General features: G+C 44.1%; 2 protein-coding genes across 15 annotated transcripts; both read left to right on the forward strand.

The window, feature by feature from the left end:
- Positions 1-19: 19 nt before the first annotated feature.
- Positions 20-9,118, forward strand: SIRT7 (sirtuin 7). Its single transcript, XM_001379626.5, has 10 exons — positions 20-178; positions 264-401; positions 873-977; positions 2,787-2,857; positions 3,018-3,090; positions 3,992-4,090; positions 4,174-4,410; positions 4,532-4,612; positions 5,391-5,497; positions 8,343-9,118. Exons 1-10 carry the CDS (start codon positions 86-88, stop codon positions 8,551-8,553), a joined length of 1,215 nt encoding a protein of 404 aa, XP_001379663.4. The 5' UTR covers positions 20-85; the 3' UTR covers positions 8,554-9,118.
- A 390-nt stretch (positions 9,119-9,508) lies between these two features.
- Positions 9,509-23,040, forward strand: PCYT2 (phosphate cytidylyltransferase 2, ethanolamine). Of its 14 annotated transcripts, none has more exons than XM_056817325.1 (14): positions 9,509-9,606; positions 13,648-13,736; positions 14,261-14,422; positions 14,729-14,795; positions 16,973-17,057; positions 17,451-17,495; positions 18,042-18,095; positions 18,789-18,927; positions 19,301-19,383; positions 19,621-19,698; positions 20,817-20,882; positions 21,193-21,258; positions 21,603-21,691; positions 21,883-23,040. In XM_056817325.1, exons 1-14 carry the CDS (start codon positions 9,530-9,532, stop codon positions 22,007-22,009), a joined length of 1,227 nt encoding a protein of 408 aa, XP_056673303.1. In that variant the 5' UTR covers positions 9,509-9,529; the 3' UTR covers positions 22,010-23,040. The 14 variants fall into 14 exon arrangements, with proteins under 14 accessions (XP_056673303.1, XP_056673304.1, XP_001379677.1 ...); XM_056817326.1 differs by having other exon boundaries at positions 21,886-23,040; XM_001379640.4 differs by lacking the exon at positions 9,509-9,606 and adding an exon at positions 9,764-10,051 and having other exon boundaries at positions 21,886-23,040.
- Positions 23,041-26,045: the final 3,005 nt, after the last annotated feature.

The raw sequence follows: 26,045 nt of genomic DNA on the forward strand, positions 1-26,045 counted from the left end.
AGGGGCGGGGCCGGAGGGCCTCAGCTGCGCAGGCGCACCTCTCACTTCGGGCGGAAGCGGCTGCTGCCGGTTGCCTAGGGGAGCGATGGCCGCCGGCGGCCTGAGCCGCTCCGAAAGGAAAGCGGCCGAAAGGGACAAGATCCTTCGGGAGGAGCAACAGCGAGACCGACTCCGGCAGGTAGGCCCAGTACAGACTGGGGCGTCCCCCCGGGAGCGCATGGTTCAGCCCCACTCTCCCTCACAGGGTCCCCTCCCCCCCGCAGGTGTCCCGGATCCTTAAGAAAGCGGTGGCGGAGCGGAGCGCGGAGGAGTGCCGGTTGTTGGCTGAGAGCGAAGAACTGGTGAAGGAACTGCAGGGCAGGAGCCGCCGGCGGGAGGGCCTGAAGCGGCGGCTGCAGGAGGTAAGTGCTCGTCCGGCTTCCGGCCGGCTTTGCCTTTGCGCGCCCCCCCCCCCCAACTCTGATCCCGGACACCACACCACCGCCCCTGCTCTCTGACCCCCTGCAGGCCCTCGGCTCAGACCCCAACCTCTAGGCTTCATAGCCTGACCCTGGCCACACACCCCCCCCCCCCAAAGGAGGGCGATGAAATACGATCTCGAGGCTCCCTGGAGCCTTGGGCACTCCTCTGCTGCTTCTGAACTAGCCCTACTGGGCTCACAGAGCTCTCTTTTCCCTAAGTTGAGAGCAAGCTTTTTGCGGGAAGAAAAACATAATGACTCTGGGAAAAGGACAGAAGGGTCTTTGACACCACCACAACTCTCCAACCCCCCAGCACTCCCTCCCCAAATCATTTGTAGTTCCTTGGTCCTCTGTGTGTTATATTCTGGGAGGGGTGGGGGGGTTTTGACCACCTTTTTTGTGTCTCCTCAGGTGTGTGATGACCCAGGGGAGCTAAGGAGGAAAGTCAAAGAGTTGGCTGTAGCTGTCCAAAATGCCAAACATTTGGTCATCTATACAGGAGCCGGAATTAGCACGGTAGGGAATTGAGTGACATTATTGTATTCATTACAGTTTACTTGACTGTCAGGGATTCTTCCTGGAAGAGCCAATAAGAGACTTGGTCTTGGAAATCTTCTCAGGCTCACTTGTCTTACACAGGTAGAATAGTAGGTTTGTAGATGGTGCCCCCTAGAGACCATTGGTTTGTCCTTGCTGTAGGAATGTTTTTTCCTAACTAAGGGGATCCACATCAAATCAGCTAAAGCTCATAATCAAAAAACAACTTAATATTACTTTAGAACAATATAAAATATTGAACTTATTTCTTATAACTAAATTTCATTAAGATACTTAGCACAGTACCTGTATATAGTAGACATTTAAATGTTTGCATTGGATTTAGTAAATTAAAGCAAAAATCCAATCAGTTAACTAGCATTTATTAAGCACCTAATCGATGTCAAGCACTGTGCAAAGTAAGGGGAATACAAAGAAAGGCAAAAAAAAAAGCAAAGTTCCTGCTTTCAAGGAGCTCAGGGCCTTAAATTTTATAATAAAGGTTATAACTAAGTATTAGGGGAAAGAGAGAGAAAGGAAAATGATAACAATAAAAGAATAGAGAACCATCATCATCTAGCTCATTTTCTTACCTTCTTTTTGTAGGTAGGGAAACAGGCCCAGAGAAGTTAAAATCACTAGAATTACCTCTCTTCTACATTCTAAAGCATGATACAGTAGAAAGAACACCTGCTTCTAGCTGACTCTTCAGCTTTCTGCCCCCCAAGTATGGAGAAAAAACTCCTGGATTTTCCATTACTTACTGTTTTTAAAATTGAAAAAAGACATTGAATAAGGAGCAAAATACATAGGATAAGGAGGAGAGGGTTAGTCAGGTCAACTCATACCTTGTTATAGATTGTCATTTACCATATACTGTCCTTTGAAATATTTATTAGCTTACTGGCTTGTTCACTTCTTTATAGCTGCTCTAACTCTAGTACTGACAATTCTGTGTGAGTCAAACTTTTGTTATCTCAACTAACCAGAAGAATCACATGGCTATTATGTTCCCTATAGTCAGATTAATATTTAATACAGTAATAAGAGGCCTTGAAGCATTGTTAAGTGGCACATGAGAGAGCTGGAGTCTTGAGTATTGCCACTTTAGAAATTCTACTCTGGGAGAACCAGAGTTGCCCGTTGTAATATAAATCATCTAGGCTACAGCAGCAGTGTGAGAATGAATAGCCTCCTCAAAAGTCAAATGAAATCAAGCTCAAAGGCCAAGTGATGCCCTATTCCTACATCTTATTCTCTAAGATGGATATACATAGTACAATTTAGATTAGAAGATCAGAAAATTTAGTTAATTTTCATTCTATCTTGGCAATGTGTAAAGTGTCAGCTTAGGGATAAAATAATAATCGCTGATACTTTTAAAAGGTTTGGAAAATGCTTTATAAATATCCTCTCATTTGAGTTTTACCACAACCCTGTGAATAGAAACTACTTGAAGGAAAATGTGTCTGATGGTAAGAATTTGGATGGCACGATCCTCCCTTACTTAGGGATTCATAAGGCACAAGTTGTCCTGAAGCTGAAAACATTAGTCAGTGAGCATTTATCAAACACCTACTGTGTGTTAAGTGCTGGGGATAAAAATACAAAGCATGAAATAATCCATCATCTCAAGGAGCTGAATGTGTGTATAGAAATGAGGTATAATGGCTTTTTTGTAGCAGCCCATTTTTTTTTTCCTACATCTTCTTGGAGTTCTGCCTGTAGCTACAGCTGATACCCTTCCTCATGCTTGTCTTTCCTTTCATGTGTTTCCTGGCCATGCAGGCAGCTTCCATCCCAGATTATCGGGGCCCTAATGGAGTGTGGACCCTGCTTCAGAAAGGGAGGAGCATTAGGTAAGTAAGCAAAAAAGCAAAAGTTAATTCTCTGCCCCTGTTCTACCTCCTAGGCAGGCTACAGAGGCCTTCCCTGTGAAGTGGAGGGATTTCAGATGTAGTGTGAACCTGAACTTGGCAGCTCCTCCTCACCTTTCCCTTTTTCCCTTCCATCTGGCAGTGCTGCCGATCTGAGTGAGGCGGAGCCTACCCTCACCCACATGAGCATCGCCCGCTTACATGAGCAGAAGCTGGTAAGAGTCCAGGGTCTCTAGCACTCCTATTTTCTAGGGCCTGAAGGAGATGACCTAACTCTTCTCCATTGTTCTAAAACCTTTTGATTCTCCCTGTTTGAGAAGCCCTCCTAGATAGGTTTAACTTCTAGGTTTGTGCTGGTTTAATCATCCTGGTTGAATCCTCTCTGATGCCTGGCTACCAAGGTGAGCTAGGCACCCCCTAGGCTGAAATGACTAATTCAGAGGAAACCTTTCTTCCAGCAGGAACTCTGAAACATCTTTCAGGTTTCCATGGTTAGCACTAAGGCCATTGGTAACAGCATCCCTCTGGCTTTTCTTGACTTACTCCCATGGATTTCAGGAGCCATATCCATTTTAGAAGAGGCTCCTTTGACCTTGTTCAGCAACTTCATGCAAGAAGCCAGGAGTAAATCTAACTGGGCCTTTCAGGAAAGTAGATGTAATGACACAGAAGAGCTTTCCCCTAAGGCACTATGATAACTCCTAACTTTCACCTAAAACCTTGAGAATCTTCAGTGACAGTGAGGGAAAGCAGACGATACACTTGATTCCTCTAATGGCTTATGATACTAAAAAGGCAGCAGCAGGTTGGTTATTATTTTGGTTCAGCATACAGGTGAGATTTGCCAGTTACCTCCGAAACCTCTATTCTAAAAGAATTCTGCCAAGATTTACATGTCTTACCCAATTTGTGCTTGGACTCAATCCTGCTTCTTTAGTGGGATCTAACAGTCTTACAGTTTGGCCACACTTTCCTTCATATCCTGAGGCTTTCAGCAAGATTAATGTTGCCCTAGGTCTTTGTGTTGTGAGCTCTTTGCAGTGCTGATCTTGAGCCAAGGTGGGAAGACTCTTCAGAACATCTTGCTGTCTTCCCACCCATGTTCTTCCCTTAAAGGTACAGCATGTAGTATCCCAGAACTGTGATGGACTTCATTTAAGGAGTGGATTGCCCCGCTCAGCAATTTCAGAGCTTCATGGGAACATGTACATTGAGGTGAGCAGCCATGGCCAGGGCTTGGGAGACTTTGAGGGAGAAGCACACTAAACTCCAGTTCACCAGGCCTCCTCTCTCCTCAGGTCTGCACCTCCTGCACTCCGAACCGAGAGTACTTGAGGGTATTTGATGTGACTGAACGAACAGCCCTGCATAGACACCAGACAGGCCGGTCCTGTCATAAATGTGGGTCACAACTACGAGATACTATTGTGCACTTTGGTGAGAGGGGAATTTTGGGGCAGCCTCTGAACTGGGAAGCAGCAACGGAGGCAGCAAGCAAAGCTGACACTATTCTATGTTTGGGATCCAGCTTAAAGGTACAAGATGAGAAAAGAAATGAACAGATTCCATTTCAAAATTTGTTCTGCTTTCTTCCAACATTTAGGCTCAGTTTTAAATCTCAATTTTCAGTAGTCTTGTTTCTTTGGATTATGATAGGTGCTGAAGAAGTATCCATGTCTCTGGTGCATGACTAAACCCCCTAGCCGGCGACCTAAACTCTACATAGTAAATTTACAGGTAATATCAGAGAAAATTGAAATGTGACTGGAAGCACCTACTATATCATGTGTAGGGGAATTGGAATGCTGAATGAAATAGGAATGTGGAGTGATGAGGGTGGGGTGGTTAATACAGAAGAAGGAAGGGTTTATCTGTTCATCCATTCAAAACACTGTTTAGTGAGCAGTCAGAATGTGCCAAAGGGGCAGCTGGGTGGCTCGGAGGATTGAGAGCCAGGCCTGAAGACAGGAGGTCCTGGGTTCAAATCTTGTGTCAGACACTTCTTAGCTGTGTGACCCTGGGCACATCACTTAACCCCCATTGCCTAGCCCTTACTGCTCTTCTGCCTTGGAACCAATACACAGTAGGATTAAAAAAAAAAAAGAAGTGGGCCAAGCATAGGATGAAGTAAAAACATAGATAACATAGTCCCTGCTTTCATAGAGTTTATGTGCTGGCATGGAAAATAAATGTTCATAAATATACAAATCAAAGTATAAATACATAAAAGCAAGGTAAAATACCATACAGTTTGATGACAGAAAAAAAATTTCCAGTTTAGGAGTGGGGGTGGGGATCAGCCTTAATGAAGGAAGTAGCTTTTACATTGAGCTTCAGATGATAAGTAAGCTGTCAAAACACAAAGATTATAAGGTACGGGGAGATAGGATTCCAGAATTTAAGGCATTGGAAGAGGGTGAAAGGGTTTCCATTTTAGTAACTCCTTCCAAGTCATAGTAGGTTTACCATACTGAGAAATGCCTTTATGCATTCTTTTTTTTTTTTTGGTCCTCAGTGGACACCAAAGGATGACCTGGCTGCCTTGAAACTTCATGGGAAATGTGATGATGTTATGCAGCTGCTAATGGGTGAACTGGGTCTTGAGATTCCCCCCTACAATAGGTAAGTGGTGTGACTGGGACCCAGGTTCCCTAGCCTGATCTGGGCAGCCTTTAGTTCCCTTGCCTGTTATATGTGTACAGATGATCACGTGAGCCTTTCCTGGCTCACTGATTTTTTTAATGTATAAAGCAGTGGTTAATGTGAGCATTTTCTCATAAAGAAAGAATAATTATTTCATATAAAACAGCAAATCTTTACTGGAGATAGTTTGCCTACTCTATTTCAAAACTGTCCTGCTTGTTTATGTATTTCTCCAAACCTCCTCCTGTTCTCTCCTTGCAGCCTGGTTGTTAATGAAGTTGTAAGGCTGGTTTAAACCTAAGGGAGTGGCTGAGGTTCAAAAGCATTTGATGGAATTGCTTCTAAGGGTAGTTGCACTTGAAGACTGAAATCTCATTGGGAGTTTTAGATAGATTTTGATAATGTAACCTGTAGTTAATTTTATATTGATGATCCATTCATGTCTTCTGCTAGTAGAAATAAGATTTATACTTCAGGGAAATAAAAGTAAAGTTGCTTTGGAAGGTCTATGAGTTTCATTCTCTTCACAACTTAATCAAATAGCCCAGTTTTACAGTACAGTCTGGTTCTGGTTATTTCTGTAGATTTTTTCTTTTAATCAAGAAGAATCCATTCTAAAATTAGTAGCTTTTTAAAATAGAGAATTTCATTTATAAATTATTTCTTCAATTTCTGGACCTGGTAATTGTTATATTTAAAGGACATGTATAATGGTGTTGTGTAATGCCAGGTATTGTGTAATATGGACTGTGTACTTTTAAAAATTTAGCACATTTTATTAATATCTATCCATGGCTTAGTTTTTATAAACTTCAGTACTTTGATGAATAAATGATCACATTGATATAGAACTAACAATGGTTCAGATCACAGACTTCATCCTGTGCTACTTTTCTTCTTTATTCTTCTGTTCTCGGTCTGCCCAACATGCTGAGGGCCTTCTTCTGAACCCCCTTTACATTGTGTGGGCACTGGCAGAGTTCACAGGCTACTCATTACTTTTCCTCCCTTTTGTAATCCCACCCACCTTCTTTTCCAGTAGTACATTCTCTGACAATATCTTTTAATTGTTATGCAGTTCTTCCTTGTTAATATGCTGCAGCCTACTTCTGACCATCAGTGCTTTCTGGGTAACTTGTAACTTTAATACTTTCAAGACTGATATCCCAGAGTTCAAAGACATAAGTATTACCAGAAGAATATTGTTTTGTTTTTTTTATCCAAGGAGAAGCTTGGAAATCTTTTAAAAGATTGTACTATTTCCCAGAAGCAGTCTATAACCCCTTCTTGTTCACTCTAAGCCCAATTTATGGTTCATCTTTCATTGTCCATCCAAGACAGACTAACTTACTACCAGAGTAGTAAAATAACCCGTTCATTTTACTGTAAAACACTTTTTTGACCTATTCCTCATAAATATCTTCACAGAGTAAAGAGTACTGAGATGAATAAAACCTCATTACTTTGTAGCAATGGGAGAGAAGACCAGTTTATAAAGTATGAGCTGCCTTGGAACCAATACTTAGTATTGATTCTAAGACTGAAGATAAGGGTTTTTAAAAAAAAAAACCTTTATGATATACATTTGGATATGAACAGTCACTAGAGCCCATTTATTAGTAATATACCCTAATAGGTATGCCTGATATATGGTATGTACTATAATTTATGTACAGTTTCAGTCCTATCCTCTCCAGCTCATTTTATAGATGAGGAAACTAAGGCAAATGGGGCAAATGACTTGCCACGGGTCACACAGCTAGGAAGTGTCTGAGGTGGGATTTGAATCCAGGAATATTCCTCTTCCTGAGTTCCAGGCCCAGCACTCTAGCTACCATGCCACCTAGCTCCTCACATATACTGCAACAGATCCTGCTCAGTATATTATTAAGCAGTATGTATTACAGAATGCACTAATCAGTGTGTATCTTGTACATTGGTCATACTGAGTAATATACTAATCACTATGTATAGATAATTTTATGGACTGTTCATCCAACTGTAATATCATAAGCCTTAACAACTGATATTCTTTATGTACTTGCTTTCTCCCTTTGTGTATAGTTAGGCTGAAACATTTTCAGTGATTAAAGATCTTACAATCTGGTGGTCAGCCTGGTATGCTGAAGGCCTTCCTCTGGGTCCCTCGTAATGCCTGGAACTTGTTGCAATCAACACAGTGTCATTTACAAACAGATTCTGTGTGTGTGTGTTCTTAGTTTATAGTACAAACATGACATGGAACCATCCTTTAAAGCCCAACTCAAATATAAATTACTTTATGAAGCCCTTTCCACCTTTGAACTTCACATAGCACTTTTGTGCATCGTATATTACAATTATCTATGGCTTTCCCTTCTTAGATAGTAAGCTCCCATGAAGGCAGGGACTGTATCTTATCTAAACTAAGTAAACTTATTTTAGGGGCAAGTAGGTGGCTCAGAAGAAAAAGGCATGCCTGGAGACAGAAGATCTTGGATTCAAACCTGACCTCAGACACTTCTGTGTGACCCTGAGCAGGTCACTTAACCCCAAATTGCCTAGCCGTGACTAGTCTTCTGCCTTGGAACCTATACTAGATTCTAAGATAGTAAGGGTTTCCCATAGGCTATACTTAACACACTGGTCTTCCTTTCCATTGTTGTAAATTAATATGGTTTTGGTTTGGTGGGGATGGGGGAGGGAGGGAGGTAAATGAAAAAGTAGCAAGAGTGAGTTACTATTTCTGACATTCTCATTTCATTCCCATTTCAACCACACATTTTAATGGAGTATTTTTTAAATCAGATTCAAGTGCTTGCCTTATATCTTTCCCTTTTGATAGGTGGCAAGACCCCATCTTCTCTCTGGCAACTCCCCTTCGTGCTGATGAAGAAGGAAGCCACAGCCGAAAGCCATTGGTGCCCCCACAGAATGCAGAAGAAATTCAATCCAGGGAGCATAAGGAGCAAGGGGCTCCTCTCAACTCAGTACCATGCTCAGGTGGCTGGTTTGGCAGGGGCTGTACCAAAGGCATAAAGAGGAAAAAAGTGTAGCCTCATACCTGTTGGGGAATAGACAGTTGGCACTTTGAAAATAACTTCAGGAAACCTTATTCAGGGGTCAAAAGTCACCATGAAAGGTAAAGTTAACCTCCATGTTGACTGGTGAAGGGGAATAATGGATGAAATTTTTGTACTGGGATTTTTAGCAATTTTTCTGGGGGTTTTCCCCTCTTCAAAGCCTATCTCCTAGCTCTTTGTACCACTTTCTGTGCTACAAAATGCACTCAATCATGAATGGGGTCTATTGATGACATCTCCAGTTCATCTAGTCCCTGAGTGAGGAAGTGGCAGACTAACAATTTTCTGTAAGATAAAGGACTTGGTGATATTTCACATTTGGCTGGCCATGAAGAAATACACAGCTGCCTTTACCTCAGTTCACCAGACTGCGCTTAGGGCCCTGAACTGTATTTCTACCACTTGTTACTAAAAACGTTGCTAACTCTAGTTATCTTTTTCTGTATTCGGGTATACAGTAATAGGGTGGCTTTTACCTCTCTATAAGCTCTAAGCAAAATCCTTTCATTTTTTTTTTCAAATAAACAGCTCTGCAATACCTTGATTATTTTGGTGTATTTTTTTGGGGGGGGGAGGCCTCAGCTAGGGGAAAAACAATCTGTAAACCATTCCCCTATCTTTTCCCATACCTTGGACTCCTTTGGTTAAGCATTCTATGAAAACAAGAAGCCTTGTGACCTCGACCAGGAATGTAAAAGTCGGAAAAGAGGAACAGTACTTTTAGTAAGGCTCCCAAGAAAAAGGGATACAATGTGAGAGCAAGCCTGGGTCTGGAGCAGTCAGATGGTCAGGATCACAGTTCACCCAAGTTGACAACTAGCAGTCTAAACTAACTTTCCCAAGTCCCTTGGCCCACCCGGTCTCCAATACCAGGTTAGTTAGGAAGCCAACCCTTCCACTCTCTTCTTGCTCCAAAATTCCAGGAGGTGGAGAAGATGAAATAAGCCCTATGGACACTGGACCGAGCATATCCGACCGGACTAATTCCTGCAGGCGGTCTGGAGGGAGGAGGACCTCTTCAGCCTGGTACAAATCTGCCCAAGTTCTCCGATACATTATTTGGGCGGGGCCTGAGGAGCATGGGGCGTCCTCCACCCGGCTGCCGCATAGGTGGAAGGGAAGGGAGTGACAGCGCGCTGAGGGGCGCGGCCTACTGCGGGAGGGAGGGCGGGCCTGTCGGGCCAGGAGCTTGTCTTTGTACAATTGGCCCAGCGCGGCAGGGTGAGCCCCCACGTGACGGTAGTGGGCGCGTGCGCGGGGGCGGGGGCAGCGGCTCCAGAGCCGTGGCACCCCGGGTTGTGGCCGCTCTGAGTCGGTAGTCAGTCGTTGGACGGTCGCAACGCCGCACACGAAAGGGCTAGAACCATTGCCGCCGCCGGGACATGATCCGAAACGGACACGGGATCGCAGATCCCTCCAAGAAACTTGGCCCAGGGACCAAGCGCACCGTGCGGGTCTGGTGTGACGGCTGGTGAGAGCGTGGGGCAGAGAGGGCAGAGCAGGGGGGCCCGAGTCCCCACCCCCGAGCAGGGTTGGCTGTCCGCCTGTGCCAGTCTTCTCCTGCCCGTTCCCTTCTCTCTCCTTCCCTTGCCTCCCTTTATCAGTCCGTCCGTCAGACCTCTACCCCCAGCCTCCGCCCCAGGGCCCTGCGGCCCGCCCTGCCTCACTCTGCGCCGTCTGGGCCCCCCACCCCCCGGAGAGTAGTGTCCCAGGTCCTGCCCGAGGCAGCGGGGCTTTAAACGCTGTAGAGCCGGGTAACTCCGGGTCTGCCGGGCGATGTTCTTGCCCAGCTGGGTCCCGTCGCAGCCCCCAGCCCAGCCAGGACCCAGACCCGGGTGAGCCCGAACGATTGGCGCGGACTGCCAGCCGGCGGGCTCCGAACTTCTCTGGGAGGGTCCAGCGGATTCCTAGCAGGCTGCCGCCCCCTCGGAAGCGAGTCCCGGGCAGGTTCGGTTGGTGTCCATCCCTTCGTCCCTCCCCTCCTCCCCGGCCTCCGTAGAACGGCCCTTCCTGGCTAGATGCGCCGGGGTGCAGTTCACGGGACTACTCAGCTAGGAAAAGTCCACGTATTTTCCCATTCCTCCCTCCGCACTAAAGCAACAGCCTTTGAACAAAAAAGGGTGGTCCTTTAGGTGCCGGACCTCCGGAGTCCCGAGTCTTGAGGGCTGGGTAGAGCCAAGGGAAAGTCATGGAAACAGCTGTGTGTCTATTCATGGAGAACCTGAGAGTTGACCTGGGGAAAGGAAACTGGATTATAACTAGCAAGAACCTTAAAGTCTTTAAGAAGGAGAAAAGGCATTTACAAAGGGTTTATTGTTGTAAAAGATTGAATTTCTATTGAAGAACCTACTTAGTCCTTTATATTAAGAGATTATCAGCTTTAGATAAGGTGGACTTTTGGACCAGCTCCTTACTTAAAAATCAGATGAACTAGTTCTGGAGCAGTTCGTCTAACTGAGGGAAAAGATTATCTCATGCTGTAGACCTTTGAACTTGAGGGTCTGTCCAGGGAAAAAGGAATGTTTTGGGTTGGGAAAGTGTGGGTGGAAACACGGTTTTGATGCCTTGTCTTTTTTTTTTTGAGGAATTTGACCCTTGTGCTTCTACAAATCCCTAGCAACTGTGGAAGCATGGGATTCTTTACTTTTTCTGAAGTATTACTTAGGGGTGCACAAAATTTTTCTCCTTACACTTAGGACTATTCAGATTGAGGTAAACATAGGAAAACATTTTGGATCAGGAGATTGACTTCCATTATCCCAAAGGGAGACAGTGGTAAAAGTGAATGGGGAAGTTGAGCATTCTTGGTTTTTAATGCCAGACCTTTATGAGTACACTAAGCACTCTGTTATCAGATGAATGGAAGAAAAAAAAACAATATAGTCGTATTTGTTAAGATTAAGAATATTTAAAATTGTGGGGGAGCATTTAGAGGGCTCCAAAATGTTTCCCTAAGACATTCAGGATTTTTGGCTTTTTCTAGTAGGGCCTGGCCAAGTTCCATTTGTTTTTGTACTAATATAAAACATTATTTGACTCAGCTGGTATGTTTTATATTGTGCAGTTGTGTTATGTTTCAGAAACTGCTTGTGTGAATCAACTTTTTGGTCATTTTTACCACTTAAAATGCTATACAGGCTCTATTCACTCTAGTTTATAGAAGATATGAAATCATACTCCAATGAAGGAACTAATCACACCTCAACAGTTTATAAAATCTGGATTTTCTTAGGCAGAAGCAGTTGTGGGTTAGTAGAAAGATTCCTAGATTTGTAATCAAGCTCTGCCAGCGGTGAAACTTTGAAAAAGTCACTTAATCTCTCCTTTTCTCAGTTTTCTCATCTGTGAAATGCTACCAAAGACCTCAAAGGGGTTTGGAGAGTATCAAATGAGATTATAGAGATGTTTTACAAATTATAATGAACTATGTAAATTCCACTTTGTAGATATTAGGCTTGCTCCAAGTGAAAAGTGCCTGTATTGTATTTTTTCCTTTCTAGCATTCAAAACACCCAATGTCTCAGTTAAAGAACAAATGTTCTTTAGAGATGTTGTAACAAGATACCATTAACAATAGGATAGCTAGGGTTATAACCAGGTATTCTGCCTCTCATCCCAGTAAGTATTCTGAGGTAGTCAGTGAGTATTTGGCCAGAATTGCTTAATTATCGGAACCAGAATCATGTCATAATGTCATTCTCAGTATATTCTAGGAGCACTTCCAGGGCCCCAAACAAGATTGTACCAAAACAACCCAAATAACAGGTGCACTGCCCTATAGGAAAAATGACCCCCCTCCCCCTTTTTTTTTGCCTTTCAGTAGTGTCTTTTCTACTTAAATCAATTGTAATTAGTTTGGGGTTTCTGAGCAATGGATGGCAGTATTAAGGGACTAAAAATGTCCTATACCTAATAAAAATGTAAGAACCTTGAGAACAAAACTGTATCAGTACTTCATATTCCTGTACTATGCTCTACTGAACTCTAAGTCTAGAGTTTGTTAAGCAAAACCAGCAGCTCCCTTAACTTCTGTTGGGCCAAAGAAAGTGAGAAGTGGATCCTACCATCTGCCCCTTTATCAAGTGAACTCTGGAGCAGACCCTATTGACCTTACTTATGAAATGGCTTCTGTTTGATCTAATCCTCAGGCTTGCATTGGGCCTGGGACTTCATTCCCCTGAGTGTGTTCAATAATCCTCATGCACACTCCACTTCAGCTTCCCTTCTAACTTCACCTTTCTACCCTACCCTAACCCCCAGGACTTCAGTTCAATCCTCTTTGCTTTTCTTGGGGGACATTTTAATTAACTTTCTTTGGGTTTTGACTGCCTACCCTGGAACAAGGTCTTTGATTGTGAACCTTAGGTAAGGCCTGATAGGCCATGGGCGAGCATTCTTAGTGAAGGAAGGGAATGGTGTACCCCAATTATCCTGAGAACAGACTCCAAAACAATAAAACTCCTTCTAGATTCCAAGCTTCCTTAAGCCATGGATAGTGTTTCTTTACTGGTCTACAGGTTTTCTAAGCCAGTGATTCTTGTCTTTTGTTTTTCCCAGGATAGCTCTGATAACCTTAAGGAGTATTGCAAAATTAATTTGGATTTAAACTTTAGAAATAAACATACTATGTAGTCCCTCTTTGAAGTCTTAAAACTAGAAAAATATTAGGAGTCACAATGCTACTCACCACTCCTCAGGAGATCTGTGAAACTCCTTATAAGTCAGACTTGGTCACATGACCAAACTAATAATGAATTCTCATATTGGCATTAGGTTTGTCGATAAGGATCTGTCCCTTTGTTACACTTGAATTTCTCAGGCTACACCTGACTTTGATGTGACTTCTAAAACTTTCAGTGTCGAGCTGTTAAGCAACGTGGCTTTTACTTCCTGAATCTTCAACACACAAAGATCTTCCCTCCCTACTCATCCTCAGTTATGTGAGGTAGCTCTAAGCTCCTTGGGGGGTTACCCCAAAGAGGCAACAAATGGGGAAGACCCTCCTTCCCCAACTCACATCTGTCCCTCCCTTTCAACAAAGCTTGATACCTCCATTTATTTCCACAGCTATGACATGGTACATTATGGGCATTCAAACCAGCTGCGTCAGGCACGGGCCATGGGAGATTACCTTGTCGTAGGGGTCCACACTGATGGTAAGAGGCTGTTGTGCCCCAGATCCTCTCCTAGCTCTCTTGCCTCCCCATCCAGTAGCACAGGCCTGAAATTTTGGTTATTCTCAGTCAGGTGATACAAGGAGATTTCAAATAGACATGGTACCTTCCCCCAAAAGTTGCAATCCTTGCAGGCAGTGGACATGTGGAAGGCAAAATATGATGACCAGGGCTGAGGTAGTTGTATCCCAGACCCTTTCCCTACTTGGATCTAGTGGCCTAGATTGGTAAAAAGACTAGGGAAATGTGAGAGAGGACTTATTCTACCAAGAACTTTTTATTAAGTACCTACTCTGCTTCCCTAATTTCCCAGGTGCAAGATTTGCCATTATCTAGGAATTGAACCCAAGGCCTCAAAAAACTAAGATGTTCAGTAATGAAGTATGTTAGCAAATTGGGTGGCTGGATGAGGGCTGGAAACAAGAGTCCTTGCTGTGGATTCTTCAGGATATCAATATTAGTGTTCGTCATTATTCTGCTCTTTCTTCCTCTTTGCCTTGCCCTAGAGGAGATTGCCAAGCACAAGGGCCCTCCTGTCTTCACTCAGGAGGAAAGATACAAAATGGTCCAGGCCATCAAGTGGGTGGATGAGATTGTGCCTGGTGCTCCTTACGTCACTGCCCTGGAGACCCTGGACAAATACAACTGTGATTTCTGTGTTCATGGCAGTAAGTGGCCTGGCTGCACACCCTATCCTGGAAGTCCTAAGGTGGCAATGTAGCAACTAGAGGGAGGGGGGTAGGCCCTAAATAACTCTTCAGAGATGAAAGTTTTTTTTAAATTTCAGAAAAGTTGTATGTCAAACAGACCTAGGAAATCTTAAGAGACACTGGAAGCATTTTCCTTGACCCTGGAGTTTTTGTATATGAAGGTGTGGACTCTGAGACTGAGGCTCTTGGCCAAGGCTGTCCTGAGGTGTCCTGGCAAGGCTGACCATCTAATGTATGTGTGTTTGTGTATTGTGCTGCTCTTAGATGACATCACCTTAACTGTGGATGGACGGGACACCTATGAAGAAGTGAAGAAGGCTGGAAGATACAGGTGAGGCCCCCCTGCCCCACCCTGCATGGGGTGGTGGTGGGAGGACAGAGTATAGGGGATTGTAAAGAGAGGAGTGACTACTTTATACATGTTTGCTGAACTGATTCAAAGGTAAAGATGAATTTATGAAGGTAAAATGTCATCCTTGACATTTCCATTGGTGACTCCTTACCATTTTATGTAGTACTTTATAAATGATTTCATAGTGTATTCCCTGATTCCTGGTAGCCACTGAGAGGGGCTTCTCAATCAGGCTGATAAGGGGTGGGTTCTACATTTCTTTTCTCTAATTGGCTAGAATTTGCCCCAGCTACAAAGTAGGGGGACAGCCTATTGAAAGGTTTTCATTTTTTCTAGATGTGACCACTAGGTTGTGCTATAGGTATCACACTAACACTAAGCATTTCAGAGATTTGTATTTTGCTTTTTTAGCAGAAAGGAATAATAGGGTCATAGAGTTAGAGATGGAAAGGACTTCACAGGTCACCTCATTTAATATCTTCATTTTACACATGAGAACATCAAGACCAGGAGAGGTGACCAAGGTCACATGGACAATAAATGAAGAAGCTAGGGTTTAAGCCAGGTCCTCTGACTCCAAATCCAGCATCAATTCCTCTGCACCCCTTTGCCATTTCAATTTAAGAAATCATTTAGTAGAAATCCCTCATTTTACAAATAAGGAGTGTAATACTCACGAGGATGAATGTCTTGCTCAAAGTCACACAAAGCTGACACTAGAGTCCATGCTGTGAAACCCACTCTACTAGTGGCCTTCAGCCTTTTTGAGAATGAGCATCAGTTTTAACCATCTTGTTTCTGTTGATGCTTTTGTTCTTCTAGAATCCTCATTTTTGGGTATCCTTGTCCCTTCTCTACCTGTTAAAAGTGCCATTCCTTGTAACAAAGGCTTAAAAATTAAAACTAACAACATCAGCTGTGTCTGGCATCTCTTTTCCATTGTCAAGCAAGGGGAAAGACTCCTTTTTAATGAAAAAATTTAGCAAACTACATTAGAATACTTATACTAATTGTACTGCTAGTATATATAGCAATACTTCTTAAGTTGTAAAATAGGGATAATTCCTCAATGAGTTGTGAAGCTCAAATGAAATAATATACATGAACCTCTTTGAACACTTTAAAATGCTGTATAAATTTTAAGTTGTTATCATTGACCAGGAAAATACATGATAAAAATTGCTGTGGTTTCTAAAGTAGTACTTTAGAATAAAATTTTATTGTTTCAGAATCTACATGCATTTGAAAAACAGTGATATGTAGATTGCAGTAGATCAAAATAAAGATCAGAACCAAAATACTTATTATATGGACACCCAACCATTGCACTGTAAAATGCTAGTTCTCTGTCTTCTAAGTCTTAACTCCTTTCTCAGGAACTGGTTTTTCAGTTGAAAGACAAAGCAGGGGGGCAGCTGGGTGGCTCAGTGGATTGAGAACCAGGACTAGAGACAGGAGGTCCTAGGTTCAGATCTGGCCTTAAACACTACCCAGTTGTGTGACCCTGGGCAAATCATTTAACCCCCATTTCCTAGCCCTTACTGCTTTTCTGCCTTGGAACCAATACACAGTATCAATTCTAAGATGGAAGGTGAGGGTTTTTAGAAAGGGGGGGGGGGGGGGAAGCAGGAAACAGACATCTAGTGGTCACTCAAAACAGGATCTAAATCAGGTCCCTTGTATCCCTGTTTGTCAGTTCTGACAGGTTGTTGAAATTGTTGACTTTTCAATCAACAATGGGAACAGGATGTTTTTGCCTTAAATGGTATTGAAGGAAGAGGAAAAGTTGAAAGCCCAAATATGATAGCCTTAGATGAGGCCACTTTGCCCCTGGGGTAAAGTGTCCTTGGAAAGCTTGGACAATTCTTATAGACAATTGGACAATTTGGACAATTCTTCTCATACAGCATAGAACTAAATGTCCTTTGTCCCCCTAGCGTAAATGGTACCTCATTGTTCCAATCTTTCATTGGGAATCAGAAAGATCTTCTGCCGAACGAGCTACTCTCTGTTTTCCCACCTAACTAGAGATGGGAGGATACATAGACCTTCCCAAAATAATCCCACTCTGGGCAATTGAAGCCTTCACTAATGGTATTGCTCACCAGAAGAATAGCCATTTCTGCACTGATCCTATTCCTGCCCATCTCCTACAGAGAATGTAAGCGAACCCAAGGAGTCTCTACTACTGATCTAGTTGGCCGGATGCTGCTCATGACCAAAGCTCATCACAGCAGCCGAGTGAGTTCATAGTGACCCAGTGGGTAGTGATCTTCTGGGAATTTGATAAGTAGATGCCTTTGGTAACTCTCCTGACCTTCCCTATTCCTTGCCATTGATACCTGGGGCTTAGGATATAGTTGCTTTCTGAAAGCCAAGACCTTGGTTGGGAAGGGAGTGAATATTTCTTTCCATTTGGTACTGTTGGGATATTTATAGGCCTTGAGAAACAAAACTCTTACTCTCCTTTCCTGAAACTGGTCAGCAAGTAGGGAGCAGCAGGCTTCCTGCTTCTCAACAGGGACATCTCCAAATCAGGGAGGAGAGCCCTGTCAGTGGGCCATGGAAAGGAATGCTGTCTGGAATTCTGGTGCCATACTGGCCCTGGGGGCCTGACTCCACTTTTCTGTGCAGGAATTGCCCTCAGAATACCGGGAATACACCGACAGCTTTGGCAAGGTGAGCATTTGGGAAGAACTCTTATATAGCACCCAAGCACAATGTGGCAAACACCTAGTATCTCACATGTATTTGAGGCTTTGGGATAGCAACAAGGCGAGGGATATTCTTCCTTTAATGGAGTGAGGATAGGGAAAAGATCCAGTCCCTGGCCCCTACTAGCTCTGTCTTTTTGCTCTCCTCTCCTAAGCATATTTTGTCCTCACTCCAGGATTTATCTGAATTTGACTTTACCAATTTGTTTTGGGTTTCCCTGCATTTCCCCCATAGACTCCAATTAGAGCTGAACTAAAGAAAATACCTGCCCTCAGGTGGACGTGATGGTATCAGGCACAATTTCTAGAATTTCCCCCAGTAAGTTCTCAGATTCGATTTAGTGCTCACAGCAAGTGCTAAGAAGGCCAGATAGGAAGTAGATATCTTTATCCAACATGTGCTCCCTATTTGAGCCTGCCCATGCCAAACCCTGGGTTTTAGTAGACACTACCATGTGAGATTGTCCCTATTTGAAGTTTCTAACAGTAGTTTGGCTCTCTCCCTTTGTAGCCCCTTCACCTAGTACCTGCTGGAGCAGGTATTTGCCCAGAAGGCTTCTCCCAGGTGACAAGACAGTGGCTTCTGGGTCCTATTGAATGTGTCGGGATTTGCTGTCTACTTCTCTGACCATCTGGGGCCCTTTGGTGGAGACCAGGATGCTGGTGTTTCACTCAATGGCCATGTTGAAAACACTTCCAACTTTTGTCATCTTCATGTCCTTTCTTACCAAATTAAACTTTTCTTGGGCTAAAGCTAGGTCTTACCTCTTGCATATCCCTTCCATCAGTCACTGTTCCCCTATCCCTTCTCCCCACACACCTCAGCTAGCCTGCCTACAAATTGGTACCAAGAAAAAGGTTTTATTACTCACTGGTTTCTCTTGACTCTTCCCTGCCCCAGCCTTTTTCTCCTCTTTCCTTAAGGGCTAAAAGAATAGTATTCAGGAACAGTACCTACCAGCTTCTTCAGGCTAGAAAAAGAGCTGTGAATTTGGCACCCTAGGCCAGATCAGTGAATTTTCCCTTTATTGGCTCTTTATTTATGTGGAAAGAGAAACCATGGGACTTGCTAATGGATGAAGGAGGTGGGTGGGGAAGGAAGAAAATCCCATAGGAGACCAGCAGCTTCAAAAGGCTGGGAAGAGGGGACCCAAAATATACCCCCTAGGGAGCAGTCCCTTTTGGTGGGTAGAAGGGTAAGCTTATTGAGTATATGATTTTGAAAATGTCTAACCAGTTCCCCCTGCTTGGTCCCCAGTGCCCAAGGAGCCACAGCCCATGGACTGGAGTGTCACAGTTTTTACAGACATCCCAGAAGATCATCCAGTTTGCTTCTGGGAAGGAGCCTGAGCCAGGAGATACCATCATCTATGTGGCTGGGGCCTTTGACCTGTTCCGTATCTTTCTGTCTGGCACTATTCCTGCTCTTCCCAGAAAAGAGTGGATGATGTCTGCCCTAGAAATGGTTTCACTATTCACAGACCTCTTTGGGGAGATTGAAAGAAACATTAGGAGGGCCCAAGGGATTACATTGTTAAGCCCACCAAGGTTCTTTTAGGCTACAGAAAAAAGATGGGAAAGTTTGTCTCAAAGTGGGCAGGGACAAACAGTTGGCTAGAATGAACCACGGGAAACAGTAAAGGAACTCCCTCCTCCTGAAGCTCCTCATCACTGTTCTCTTTCCCAGTCTTCCACTAAGGGTGCTTGAGGATTGCCCTGTGGAGTCAGACTCCCCATTCTCTCCCAGTTGTTCTCTTAACCTGGGCACAGATATTGGGCATGTGTCTTTTCTGGAGAAGGTCTACCAGCTTGCAGAACGACCCTACATCATTGCAGGCTTACATTTTGACCAGGTATGAACTACTCAGTGATATGGTGAGAAAGGCAGCAAGAATGTATGGCCCATCTCAGTGCATACTCCTCTCTTCCCTCTTGCAGGAGGATACTGTTTGGAAAAAAAAAAAACTTTTTTCAGCCAAACAGCAAGATTTGGGAGGGGGTGGGGTGGAATAGGCCTTCTGTCAGTAATCTACTCTGAGAAACCTCCTTTCCATGGGCTCTGGCTGACTGACATCTCTGTTTTATTCTAGGAGGTGAATCACTACAAGGGAAAGAACTACCCCATCATGAATGTGCATGAGAGAACTCTAAGTGTGTTGGCCTGCAGGGTGAGTTTCAGAGGGCTAGTCAGTGAGGTACACAGAAATACTTTAGGCATCTACCCTGGCCTCAAGTCACCTCTGAACTCAAGCCTACTGGAAGGTTTGGGATCCTGTTCGCTGGTCTCAATTCTGGAGCTCACTCAGTCACTGGCAAAGAAAGTCTTTTCCCCATCTCCAGCCTCTTTGTTTTCACATTCGAATGCAGATGTTAACCATGATGCTAACTATATTAGACTGCTTTTTTTTTTTTTTAATAAACCCTTACCTTCCATCTTGGAGTCAATACTGTGTATTGGCTCCAAGGCAGAAGAGTGGTAAGGGCTAGGCAATGGAGGTCAAGTGACTTGCCCAGGGTCACACAGCTGAGAAGTGTCTGAGGCCAGATTTGAACCTAGCACCTCCCATCTCTAGGCCTGACTCTCAATCCACTGAGCTACCCAGCTGCCCCTTAGACTGCTTTCTGTAGTGCCTTTAATTACGTGAATCTAAAATTTCACATTACTTGTTCTGCCTCAACACCTTCTGCTGGTGTCCTTGATCATTGGCATCCCTGAGTTTTACAGAGACCTGTTTTGGGGCTATGATGGGAAGAATTCAGAAGAAGTTGACATTCTCTACCTTTACCGTTCATTTTGCTGCTTCTTGAACCTCTCTGCATCTTTCTCTAGTGATTCCTATGACCAGTTTCCTGTCTTTCTGTCCCAGACCCTAAAATAGATCTGTTCTTCCCAGGAAGGTTTGAGAGGAAATTTAGAATAGCTGTTGCAACTACAATCCTTATCAGGGTTATCGCTTTGTAAACTATCTTAGAACTTTGGACTTGGATTCAGATAATATGGGTTCAAGGCCCAGCTTAGTTGTGAAATCTTGAGAAACTAATTTAATTCCTTTAAGCCTCATCAGTGTGATGGGAGAAGGGGAGATACTCATTGATCTCTAGGACTCCCCTTAGTTTTAATAGCCTTTGAAGAGAGGTGCTATCTGTGGAACTGTCTATGACTAGCTGGGCTCCTTTCTTGCTTTGTAAAGTGCTTAACATGGGACTTTGTGGTCTTCAGAGCCACTTCCTGGCATTGGGAACAGGGAAGGAAAAGCTAGGTCACTGCTCTCTCTTGTCTCCCCAGTATGTGGCTGAGGTGGTGATTGGAGCTCCCTATGCTGTCACAGCTGACCTTCTGGATCACTTCAAGGTGAGTCATCCTGGTGACTCAGGAGCACAGGGCAGAGTGGAAGGTTGCCAGAATCTTAATTTGAGGGAAGGAAAAAGGTGTCCAAGGGTTTCTGAGTTTACTAAGAATATCCATCCCGTCATCCTCAGCGCTGCCTGCCCAAGAGTAGCAGCCCACCCTGAAGAGAGTAGGGGCAGAATGTCTGACCAAGGCACTAAGGAGCCCATGTGGGTCATGAGACACCTCTGTCAGGGACTAGCCTCTGCTCTCAGGGCCCCTGGAGTTTCTAGGCAGGAGTGGTACTCCTGACCCCCACAGCTCCTCTCCTCAGGTAGACCTAGTGTGTCACGGGAAGACCGAAGTGATTCCTGATAAGGACGGTTCGGATCCCTATGAGGTGAGTGCCCCAGAATGCTTGCTGGTTCTCTACCTCTCATGAACCTTCCCCCTTCCAGATTTCTCCTTGCCCACTGACCCTCTCAGTCATTTCCCCCCACATGCATGGGTAGGTTGGGCTTCATGGGCATACATTTCTGTCCTTTCTTGGGAGAATGAAAACTTACTATCTTTCCTCAAGGGGAATAATGGGTTTCCCTTCCCTTTCTCCTCCCTCCCTCACTTCTGTCCCCACCTCTCACTCTGCTCTTTTTAAACATACTCTTACTGCAAGAAGGAATAGGAGAGGTTTGGCCTTCAGCAGTCCATGAGTCACTCCATGGTGGCATCCCTTTGTATCCACAGGAACCCAAGAGAAGGGGGATCTTCCATCAGATTGATAGTGGTAATGACCTTACCACAGACCTCATTGTACAGAGAATTATTAAAAACAGGTGAGTTTCCTCCATGACCAGTCTCCAGGAGGTAGTTCACAGGGATCTCTGTGCTTAAGTGTTTCATGCTTCAGAAGTGGAATGAAAATTTAACTAAAGGAGAACTTTATAAGGCCATCTATTTCATGGAATCCAGGTTGTGGGGCTGGACTTTGTGACCTCAGAGTTCAATACTTCCACTTCTTTCCTAGCAGATTAGAGTATGAAGCAAGAAATCAAAAGAAAGAAGCACGAGAGCTAGCTGCCCTGGAGGCCATAAAAAAACAGGAGACAATGACAATGACCGAAGGGGCAGGAGTGCAAGTGGAGCGATCCTAGGAGGCCTAATCACAAACCAGCCGGAGCAGCATACGTCCCTCCATTCCACCTGCCTTCATCCTAAACTGGAGGTTTGCCTGAGGGCCTGCCTTCCCCTTTGCTCTCCTCACCTTCTCTTGCCCTTCTGATTTTAGAATGTCATACCCACCGTTTTAATGAAGCTGAGGCCCCCTTTTTAACTTACCCTGACTTTGGAGTAACTGTTGGAACCTTATACAACCAGGCCAGCCGGAGCTGCCTGGTACTGGCAGAAATGAACACTTGGTACTATGTTCTCCTGTTTTTTTGGAGACTTTGTATTCCCTAATAATGCTTTTCTGCTTAGGCTCTACTGATCTGACTTTTAGGAAAACAGACCCCGCTGGCACTATGAGCCTGTGAAATCCACCTGGGAGGGAGGGGTGTCTACATCAGGTCTTTGGCAGGAGCCATGAGCAGACTCTGGCTGCTCTTAATCCTGGCTTCCCTTTGCTTGGCACTGGCCACCCCAAGTGAAATGAGCTGAAACATTTGTGGGATAGGAGAAGGATGTAAGTCCCAGCTGCCATGTGGCTCTCATGACATTAAGCACAACCCTAGGGCTTATGAAGCGCCTTCTTTCACTGTCCCCTACAGGCTGGGTAACCCCTGGTGAAACTTGCTTCCTGGCAATTCAGGGAGAGCAAGAGAGTCAGCCATACAAGAAGGGGAATGATCCAAATGGTGACCTCCCATAATTTATTAGAAGGGGGCTCACACCTCCCCAGATTTCCCTCCTCAATTTCCATCTTTTTTTTCACGCAAGTTATATTCCAAAGCTTCCTGCCTGCAGCCTAAGCTCCAGGACCTTTCATGTTCACCTCCAGCTTTGCTGCCCAGGGCTCCATTTTCCTCCCCTAACCTTGCTGCTCCCTGTGTAGACTTTGTATTCTGATTTTTGTATCAAACTTACTGTTGTAAATTTCTGTCAGTGGAACTTAATAAATATGATAGGGATGCATGATCCACTAAGCATTCCCACAGTATCCCTGTCCTGGATAAAGAAAGAAAAACACTTCTCAGTTTTTAGTCTCTCTTCCAACCAACCCTTGAGGAGTAACAAGGAAAGAATATGGCACCAGAGGTGACAGATATGCTATACTCTTCTTTGTCTGAGAGCCCCTTCTGGGTTGCCATGGATGTTACCTTGATGACAGCTATTTAATTAACCACACAGAAATGCCAGTCTCCCCTAGGACTCTGTCACTACTCCAGCAGTGTCTGATTATTAAACAGGAGCGGGGAGAACAAGTGAGTTTGTGCTCTCCAGATACCAAACAGGATCCAGCTTACCCTTCAGCACTGAACTTCCTACTGCTCCTTCAGACAACAAAGGGAATTAGAAAACCAACCAATTAGAGTTGGCTTCTTTGGCAAGGAACTAGTTCTGCCTATTGGATATCCCATGTATGGGATGCACTAAGACTATTTCTTTTTCCTACCATGGCCAATACTTCTTTCAGTTCTAGCAATCCCAGTAATAGAATCTATTTTGCCCTGATGGACAGCTATTTTTTCCCCTCTTTCTAAAACTGGACATTGATCCTTACATCTATGTTCCACTATGCTGCCCCTTTTTCATCCTTTCTAATGATTTAGATCCTAAGGGTTTAAACTATTCTACATCTCTGGAGTATTCCATTTTCCCACAGAGGAGATGGTCCCAGAGTAAACGATCATCTACCTTACTTTCTAAGGTCTTGAGGTCTGTAGGCCAGCTAGCCCATTATAGCAAGTGTTAAGGGTGTAGAATACACATCTATGATCTTATGCATTGAACAGCCATGGTGTGGAGGGAATTGCAGGACAAGGCTGTCATGATCACTGCCAAAGAAACTGACACAGCAGGGTCTAAATCAGCCATCCTCACCTGTTTGTATTCCAACCAGGATACTCATCTTGGGTTCCAGGGGCAACTAGTTCCTGGACCAAGACTTGGCATTGTTCAAGCAATTGTGTGCCTAATAATCCCTTTAGTCAAGTTTATACTATAAAATCTGTTCCTCTCATGACAAAGTTCCCTAGGGTCTTTGGCAGTGTGGATGAGAAGTATTGAGCCATGCTTCTGGGCTGAAGAATCAGAAGAATTGGCCAGCAGAGACTCAGTGGTGGCTCTTTGTGAGTTTGACTCTGCCCTCATAATCAATGATATACCCAAGACCCTAGTGCCAGGGAGACACCAGCTCTCTTCAGACAGCACCTAGAATGTTAGACTCTAGGAATTACAAAGGGAGACCTAGGCTCCAATTTCCCTGTCTTTCCCAAGGGACCTAATAAAGGACCAGGGCAAAGGAGCTTGGGTTAAGGTTTATCAGGATGAAATGGCCATGATCTAGAACTAATCCCCTCAGGTGCATCAACTTATTAATTTAGGGATTCTTAATTTAGGGCACATGGGAGATCTGTGGATAGATTCCAGGGAATCTGAATTTGGGGGGAACTTAAATTTTTTATTTCACTATGATTCCTTTATATTATATGTTTTAAAACATTCTGAGATGGGATCCAGAGACTCCAGCAAACTTACCAAAGGGGTCCAGGACCCATAAAAGCTGAAGAACCCTGTTTCTATTTACTGTCACTGGCCTGGTAGAGAGAGGGTGCACTGGATGAAACAAGAGATGTGGAAGAGGTACTTCCATATATATGTGTCTCTGGTCTGTGGAGGGTTAAGGGGCTCAGGATTGCACCTCCCTGGAAAAGACAAGCTTAGAATTGGAAGTCTCTCTTCCCCAGGAATACAGCCAAGACCAATTCATTAGACAAACCTGGGACATCCTGTGCCCTCATGCCCCAAGGCAGAGAAGTAAAACAAAACAAGAGGGTGGGAGACTCCAGGGCTATGTAAATTTGTAAAGATGGAAATTTCTGTTCATAAATCAAACAAGTTAAATGAATTCACAGCCTTTTGCCATCACAGTGTGTTCTCGGCACTCTCTCCACCGCATACAAAACTAATTCCAAAGCACCTCCAAGCTTTCCTCCATCAATTATCTGATAACATGATGAAATCCCAGCTCCAAGATCTAGTCAGAGGCTATTAGTGGGTGCAGTACTCTCTGAGATGGAATGGCTAAAAGCTCAAAGTGCCATATTCTTAGTTCATATAATTCACCAATGTTGACACCAGAATCCAGGTCTTTAGTTCTCTAGACCAGAGCTCTACCCTGATGGTGTTACCCCTCTGTGCTGGTCAACTTCCCACCTCTTCCTTCTCCCTCCTAAAAAAAGTTCACAGCCCAGACCCTAGATAGAAACCCATAAATCATCTGCATTTCCCAACATTTCCTTTGCATTTATAGACTGGGGGAGCCTGAGGCAGGGGCAGAACATCCTGAATTTAAGATCCAGTCAGCCAGAAGCCACAGAGAAGAGGGAACATGATCTGGACTTACTGGTAGAGTGTATGAAGCCCCTAAGTTTATATGGAGATGGGGATCTTAATTCCAAGGTCCAGTTTATTGGATTCAAGGGAGCAAAATTAATTCAGTCATCACCCGAAATAACTGAATTGGTTTAGGACAGGAGTTGAAAATGAGACTATCCTTGAGCCTATAGCAAGACTAGATTCCTTAGCATCTTTATCCTACTTAATAGTTGTCTTTTCAACCAAGAATATCAACAACTCAAGAACTGTGACAAAAGCTACATTTACTGTAGCAAAACTACAAGGGGCAGCTGGGTGGACCTCTGAATAGAGCCCCAAACCTGGAGATGGGAGGTCCTGAGTACAAATCTGGATTCAGATACTTCCTAGTCACAACTCCCATTGCCTAGCCTTTACTGCTCTTTTGTCATGGAACTCATACTGCATTGATTCTAAGACAGAAGGTAAAGATTTAAAAAGCTGCTTTGGAACCAATATTTAGTATTGATTCTAAGACAGAAAAGAAAGGGTTTAAAAAATAGTATGTGATTTTATTGCTGTAGTAGCAAGAACAGAGTTCCCTTTACACTGTTTTCTTTTAATATTTAAATGGGATATTTTTATATGGGTGAAGGAATAAGTGGCCCCTAG

The sequence above is a fragment of the Monodelphis domestica genome, chromosome 2 (genome assembly GCF_027887165.1).
Source record: "Monodelphis domestica isolate mMonDom1 chromosome 2, mMonDom1.pri, whole genome shotgun sequence".
NCBI lineage: Eukaryota > Metazoa > Chordata > Mammalia > Didelphimorphia > Didelphidae > Monodelphis > Monodelphis domestica.

What these genes read in the sequence shown, in the direction of transcription:
- PCYT2 (XM_007482848.3), top strand. Translation starts at nt 9,963, where the DNA reads ATGATCCGAAACGGACACGGGATCGCAGATCCCTCCAAGAAACTTGGC. An exon ending in CGTAGGGGTCCACACTGATG is followed by an intron (nt 13,737 to 14,260) that starts GTAAGAGGCTGT and finishes GCCTTGCCCTAG; the next exon opens with AGGAGATTGCCAAGCACAAG. An exon ending in TAAGTGTGTTGGCCTGCAGG is followed by an intron (nt 19,699 to 20,816) that starts GTGAGTTTCAGA and finishes TTGTCTCCCCAG; the next exon opens with TATGTGGCTGAGGTGGTGAT.
- SIRT7 (XM_001379626.5), top strand. Translation starts at nt 86, where the DNA reads ATGGCCGCCGGCGGCCTGAGCCGCTCCGAAAGGAAAGCGGCCGAAAGG. An exon ending in AGCGAGACCGACTCCGGCAG is followed by an intron (nt 179 to 263) that starts GTAGGCCCAGTA and finishes TCCCCCCCGCAG; the next exon opens with GTGTCCCGGATCCTTAAGAA. An exon ending in GTTTGGGATCCAGCTTAAAG is followed by an intron (nt 4,411 to 4,531) that starts GTACAAGATGAG and finishes GGATTATGATAG; the next exon opens with GTGCTGAAGAAGTATCCATG.